Here is a 6,849-nt window from a genome sequence, read left to right as displayed (position 1 = left end):
AAAAAACTACGTGGCTAGTAAAAATGTTGCTCAAAATTTAACTTCCATTATGGCACTAATAAATGAACGACTTGAAATGATTGATCGTACAATGTGAGCAAACACGTGTCGGCACAGCAAACATGTTGAAGACACAGAAAAACAATATTCGCGATACTTTGATATGGATAATGAATTTATTATTAATGTTAATGACTCTGATTCAGACGAAAGCGACTCTGTTGAGATGAGTGAATAGTGATACTTTTAGAATTATAAACATGTACTTTAATTTCTATCATAACTGTAATTACTTATAATTGTAAAGTAAATAAATAATTCACAAATTATTATTTTATTTTAATATGCCTATACTGAAACCTATTAAAATAAAGCATTACATTAAAATACGTATACAAATTATTTCGGTTAAGTTTTAGAATTTCTTTGTAGACCGTACTTGCTAAAAACCGTTTTTCTCAGATTTGTTGCCCACCTAGTTTAGTATCTTAAACGTTCTAGAGGAGAGGACGTTTTGTTTCATACAATATGACGGCGCTGCTCCATAGAGCGAGCGTGGTCGGATTTATCGCCCGACTAGTCGACCGTCTTGTTCACGTGCAGATCGTAGTTCACTGAACAATCGACGCTCCCATACAGATGAAGTGTCGTCATTAATATTTGCACTCACACATCTAAATAAACTAATTAAGTAGTGGGGCGCGTCATTTCAGCTTAGACAATCTCTAAAAATATATCAAAAGTCGAGAGCTGTACCAGATAATGGGAAATAATTTCCCACTTAATTATATTTTGCTTTGAAATACCAGATACTGGGAAATAATTTCCCACCTCAAAACCCCCATTCCCCCCCCCCTCTTTATAAAAAAAGGAGTTGTTTTTCGAAATCTACAGAACCCACTTACCTAAAAGCCGTGACCAGATTTCAAATTGCTCAACAAAAAAGTTTGTTTGATTAAGAAGGGTTATTGTATTTACTTTTCGATGTATAGTTGTGAAAATACTTTCTATTGTTAAAATATCAATTATTATTTTTTATTTATTCATATATATTTTACTACGTAATAACACTTAAAAATGGTGCAAAATAATTTTGTCCCGCTAGATTTTCATAAATCACACTGTGCACCGGCGTGTATCATGAAGGGTGTGAATAAGGAAAGCGAATATGAAGATGGAATGCCTCCAGGATCCTGATCGAGAATTATGATTGGGATGGCGAATATGGTTCAGATACTAATTACATACCCAATGAAGAAAGTAGGTCATCAACAAACAACATAACCGAACCATTTTATTGCAAAATGCTAAAGCCACCGCTATGTTGAGTGGTACAGACCAAAAATGTTACGATTTTTCAAAACATTGTTTAATACTAATCACAACTTCTTGCAAAATACATATTCAAGATTTAATAAGAACAGCATCAAACCACTGAACTGAAAACTGTTTGTGATCAGAGTCCGGTTAATGTCGGTGCAATAACCGAACTAGCTGTGGAAACTAGAGCATCTTATTTACGCCAAGACAAAGAATGTCGTCACGAGGTGATGCATTTTAAAGGGCACATTGTAGTTCCACTTTATGATACTCCTCATTTGATTAAAGGTAGTACCTTTAATTAAATAAGGAGAAAATCGTGAAGTGTGACTACTTCAAAATGGTGCATGATGCCGATAAATCATATGGAGAACTGAGACTATTAAACAAGCTCACAGAAGAGCATGTTAATCCCGAAAAAATTAAAATAAAATGAAGGTCAAGTCGGCAACTCAATTGTTCAGCCACAGTGTTGCGGTTGTAACTGAACATTTGACAGCAAGAGGCGATCTGTCAGTAGAATGCAGTCAACTAGTCGACTTGACCCTTTTAATCGACGTTTATTTGACACACTAAATGTAAACAGTTTCTCAATACCAAATGGCAAAGTTTTTAAAGGACTACTACTACCTATGTCGTAACTATGTCAATAGTGATTGTCAAAAACGATGTTCACTAATGTTTAAATCTCCTCCCAAAAAAACCAGCTACTCTCCTCAAAATACACCATATGCAGGAATTAAACTGTTTTACGGAGATTACGAGAAAATATAACAGAATTTTAACAACACTAACCAAGACTTTGATTGACCTCTTTTCAAACAATAACTTTTATGTTACTAGTCAAAAACTTTCGACAGCAAATGACGGGAATAATATAAATTATTATTCCTACTGATATTACAAAGCCATGTAACCGACATCCAAATAGCCTATTGTGACATATTCACAGATTGCCAAGTTACAGGAATATAAGTTAAAAAAAAATACTAGTCAAAAAGACACTGACAAAATAAGAGCTAATACTACATAAACTTAGCTATTCTATTCAGTCAATTTATTGTATTTTCAAGCCAACTTCCTTAGTAAGTAGATTATTTCGTTTTTGTACAACAGCTGAGACAATATTTTTGGATGAACCAGACATAAACAACCTAAAAACAACAATCTAGATCATCAATCACGACGCGTTGCGTTCCGTGCGCACTTCAAAGAGCCATCAGACCACCACAGATCAAACAGCCGTGGACTGCCTTGCGGGTTATCGGGGCTCTGGCACGAAAAGCAAGAGTAGGAACCAGGGTGGTTTGTAGTCAGTAAGAGTCTGACACTTCCTTTCGACTTGCTTCATTGTCCAAGTCATTTTATGATTTTCCACCCTTAAAAAATGTCGTCAGTTTACCACAGCTCCTCCTCAAGATACAAACAAACAACGAATCGTGACGTGAGGTTGTAGTAACCAAGCCACAACAAGTCCTCAGAGATTAGAAATCTTGTTGTCATTCATTTAACAGATTTACTATTTCATTCGCAGCACTCTCAGCATCAATTCTTCTCATACTATTTAGTTGTTCTGTCACATGCTTCCCAAAGAACCAATAGCTTTGTTCCAATAATGGATCCGATGCTAGAGGCTTCATAGCTAACAGAAGGTCATCAATTATTTGTTTACATTTCGTTTTTCTATTTGATTTATTGAGTATTCTTGTTTTATGCCGAGGTCTGTCCGTTCGTTGGCTTCGCTGACGGATATTAAGAACCATGTCATTCTCAAATTCAGATTGTTGTTCCTCTTTAACGTTTACATTTTCTGTCAGCTGTTTCATGTCACTGGATGTTGACTCATAGAACTGAAAAAAAAAACAATATAAATCTTCTTATGCACTTCTAATTAAATTGTCTTGGAAAAATATTGAGATTCATAAGTACTTAAAGAAACCAACTGTTGGAGAGAAAGTTCATCATCATCATCATCAGCCGAGAGACATCCACTGCTGAACAAAGGCCTCCCCCTTAGTTCTCCATGTAGAAAGAGTTAGGAAATATGAAATATAAGACCACACTAATGAACTGGCAAGAGGCCTACCAAGAGGGACAACATCACACGGCTGAAGCATTGGCAGATATTGCAACTGGGTGAACCATACTATGCAATGAAATGCCACCACAAATGCCTATTACTCTCCATAAACCATCTGATTATTACTAGATTGCTGATGGCAGATATAAATAAAAAAAAAATAGTCTTGAAACTAACTGGAATCTCTAAACATGAATTTGCCATCAATTCCCTAGCTAGCAAAACTCTAATTTTGTAATAATAAATGGATGGTAATTCTGGTACCAACAAGATTTATTCTGTGAAATACAACAGAATGAACAGTAGTTAAACCATTCTTTTAAAATGTTTTTAAGTTTTTACTACCTAATTTAATTTTCATATGAAGTTTAAGTATTCCAGTGTTTACAGATAACCCTGTAAATATTTATACATAATTACTGTAAAACCAGCTATTTACCTCAAAATTGCCATCTTCTTTCTTACAAACGTCTTTGAGAAACTGTAATGGCTTCCACAGTGGCCAGCACGGGACATATATGTCTGAAGCAGTCTTTGCTTTAAGTTTGGATCGTTCAACTCTTCTATGGTTATGGTTGAAGGTACTCCTAATGTTCACCCACCGATCTCGGACAGAACGAGCTGAAAATAAGAGAAATACTATGTCATTGTGTGATGGATATAATAATTTATCAAATATACATAGATTGTTAGAAATATATACATTGAATTTGATTTAGAATTTTATTATTACTAAACTAAAGCAAATATTATGAACCTAACCTAATCCTAACCCTGAAACGCTATTCCGCCCATAAGGTTTAAGTTATAATCCAAATTACAATCTTAATTTATTTTTATCAACAAACCTTCTTCTTCTTCCCACACTTCACAAGCATTATTCTAACTAAGATGATCTTAATCTTGAATAGAGATTTAAAAGTTAATAGAAAAAACATAAACATATCATTTTTATGTCAGCATACAATGAGAATGCAATACATGGTTGTTTGCCATACCCTAACCAGGTTCCATGTTGAGACAAATGCCCCTAATTATGTAGCATCTAGGTAAATCTACACATGAATGCAATAAATAATTTGAGTTTGAAAAACATCGAAATGTGCAGGCATGTCAAAATCTATGGCAATTAATGTAAAAACACTTTAGGATGAGTAGGAATTAGACGATGAGATGTGCTTTAAATTCTTTTAATATTTTTAAGCACATTTTCATAGATATTTTGATCTAATATGTTTATGGTACATCATGGCGAGAAATCTGTAGATATAAATCCTATAAAAATAATAAATATAGTATAAAAAATATAGATATAAAAGTGTACCTGTGAATCCACGTCCCAATATCGCTGCAAATTCAGCATAAGCTTTGTATTTTTGCTGAATATGATGATTCGTGTTTCCAGCAGGCCGCCATATATATTCTCTTTGGTGAACAAAATCGACCAAATCTAATTCTAGTTTTCGTGTCCAGTAACACGGTTTGCGAGGCATTTTTTATAATAATTATTAGAACTAAAAATAAATGATTGAAGAAAATCAATTGTTTACTATTCAAAATACGAATATGTAATTAAAAAATTACTTTCCAATGCGCACTCTCGTTATTTTAGTGTCGCTGTCAATGTCAGCGTTAGGAGTGAGGCATATTTATCGTAACCGATAAAAGTAACAGATATCTACAAATAACTAACAACAACTGTTACTGCCAACATATTTTATCTGTTAATTTAATAACAGACCCTCAAATCCTGTTACCACGGCTATTACTTACTATTATTCATTGTAACAGTCCTTAGTAGTCCTTACACAAACCGACTGTTAGTTGTTACCAATACCATAGGTTACTACGTACGGCTGTTACTTTGTTGTACATGCGTATTCAATCTCTCTCTTTTCCTCATTAATGAATGACCTTTGCGAAAAGAGACACACCTATTATTTATTTCGGAACATGTTTACATCTCACTCTTACTAAAGCGATTAAACGATGCTAAAAGAGAAGCACCTAGTATTTATTAGTCCTAAAATATAGTCGGTGGTCTTGCAAGAACAAATAGTAAGGAAAAAGTGACTTCTATATTTAGTTGCATTACCTGTCAAGTGTTATAAGGCCTGACCAGTGACCATTTTAAAAAATACGTATAATTTATTTTATTTTCTCTATGGCAATTTCAGTTAAAACTGCCATAGAGAAAATTTTGTTGTTTCAAAATAATTACAATTTATATATTTTTTTTTTATTTGAAAATTTTGTTTTTTAATAAAAATGCTCTTTTATATCTATTTTCTATACGATTTTCGGTTTTAAAGAGTACTAGATAAAGAAGACGTTTTATCGTCCGTACAATAATAACAGGCTGTTATTTAGTAACAGATATTTGGATCTGTTATTTTTATGTAACAGTAACAGTTATAACAGATATAGTGTTTAACCTGTTACAACCCATCTCTAGTCAGCGTCAGTTTGGTCTATGGTTAGTTTGTTAGTTTGCTAGTCAATAGTCATAGACAATAAAAAATCAGATAGGATAGAGGGCTATTCTACCAACTCATGAAAATTTCTATCCATAACAAAAATCTTAATCCGTAAATATATTCAAATAAAATTGCTTTTTAAAATAATATGTAGGTCAGCCGACAGTTTTAACCCCTCACACACAAAAAAGAGCCATACTATCTATTTGTAGTGGAGGTCACTATCTAGTATCATATTAACAACTTGTATTGTTTAATTTTAAATAGTTAATTAAGCAATATTAGTTCTTAATTTTAATGAAAAGCGGCTATCTAACGTACTGTTGGTATAGAATGTACTTGTAAACTAATATTGCCAATATTGCCATTGATTTGTTAGTTCCAGCTGTCACCGCATCAGACTCTTTTTAGCCTAGCCAAGCGAGTTTTATTATCAAATATTATTATGATAACCATATATATATACTAAAATACTACTTACAAAATAAAATAATACATATTTCAATTTTTTTTATAATATTTTAACTTTAACCGTAAATAATGCAATATTGGACTATTCTGTAGAATTGTAGATTATAAGTTATACCCTGTACCTTTCTTAATAAATAAATGATACAAATAGGAGCCGACCAATAGCGGGAACTTGTCTTGGTTAAGGCTCCAGAGACAAAAACCTCCTTACAATGCGTGCCGTTTCCAGAAGAACTGCCTTGCCCTTGATCCAATCGCCTAATGTAAATGTTAAGGCTTTTAGGGATCAGCCTATTGGCCGACACGACTATCGACACAATGGTAGCCGAATCCACATTCCACATGTCGACAACCTCGTGAGCCAAGTCAAGATATTTTATTTGTTTATACTTCTCATTTTTCACGAGGTTCTTGTCATGGGGGATGGCGACTTCGATTATCATTGTCTGGCGTACGTATTATTATGATAAAAATGTTCTTTTCCTTGCACGGGACCACCAG

At 33.5% G+C, this 6,849-nt stretch overlaps 1 protein-coding gene across 1 annotated transcript; it reads right to left on the bottom strand.

Moving 5' to 3' along the window:
* Window positions 1-751: 751 nt before the first annotated feature.
* LOC118271179 (uncharacterized) lies at window positions 752-5,026 on the bottom strand. Its single transcript, XM_050707689.1, has 3 exons — window positions 4,725-5,026; window positions 3,840-4,021; window positions 752-3,170 (listed from the first exon to the last, which is right to left on the bottom strand). The coding sequence occupies exons 1-3, from the start codon at window positions 4,891-4,893 to the stop codon at window positions 2,820-2,822; spliced, it is 702 nt and encodes a 233-aa protein (XP_050563646.1). The 5' UTR covers window positions 4,894-5,026; the 3' UTR covers window positions 752-2,819.
* Between the last annotated feature and the right edge of the window lie 1,823 nt (window positions 5,027-6,849).

Source organism: Spodoptera frugiperda, unplaced genomic scaffold (genome assembly GCF_023101765.2).
Source record: "Spodoptera frugiperda isolate SF20-4 unplaced genomic scaffold, AGI-APGP_CSIRO_Sfru_2.0 tig00001864_1, whole genome shotgun sequence".
Lineage (NCBI taxonomy): Eukaryota > Metazoa > Arthropoda > Insecta > Lepidoptera > Noctuidae > Spodoptera > Spodoptera frugiperda.
This window is presented reverse-complemented; position numbering and strand designations above follow the sequence as displayed.

Bases quoted from the DNA above. Each gene is read 5' to 3' on its own strand.
- LOC118271179 (XM_050707689.1), bottom strand. From the start codon at position 4,893: ATGCCTCGCAAACCGTGTTACTGGACACGAAAACTAGAATTAGATTTG. The intron at 4,022-4,724 runs GTACACTTTTAT...TCTTATTTTCAG, and splicing joins ATTGGGACGTGGATTCACAG to CTCGTTCTGTCCGAGATCGG. The intron at 3,171-3,839 runs GTAAATAGCTGG...TTTTTTTTTCAG, and splicing joins AAGAAGATGGCAATTTTGAG to TTCTATGAGTCAACATCCAG.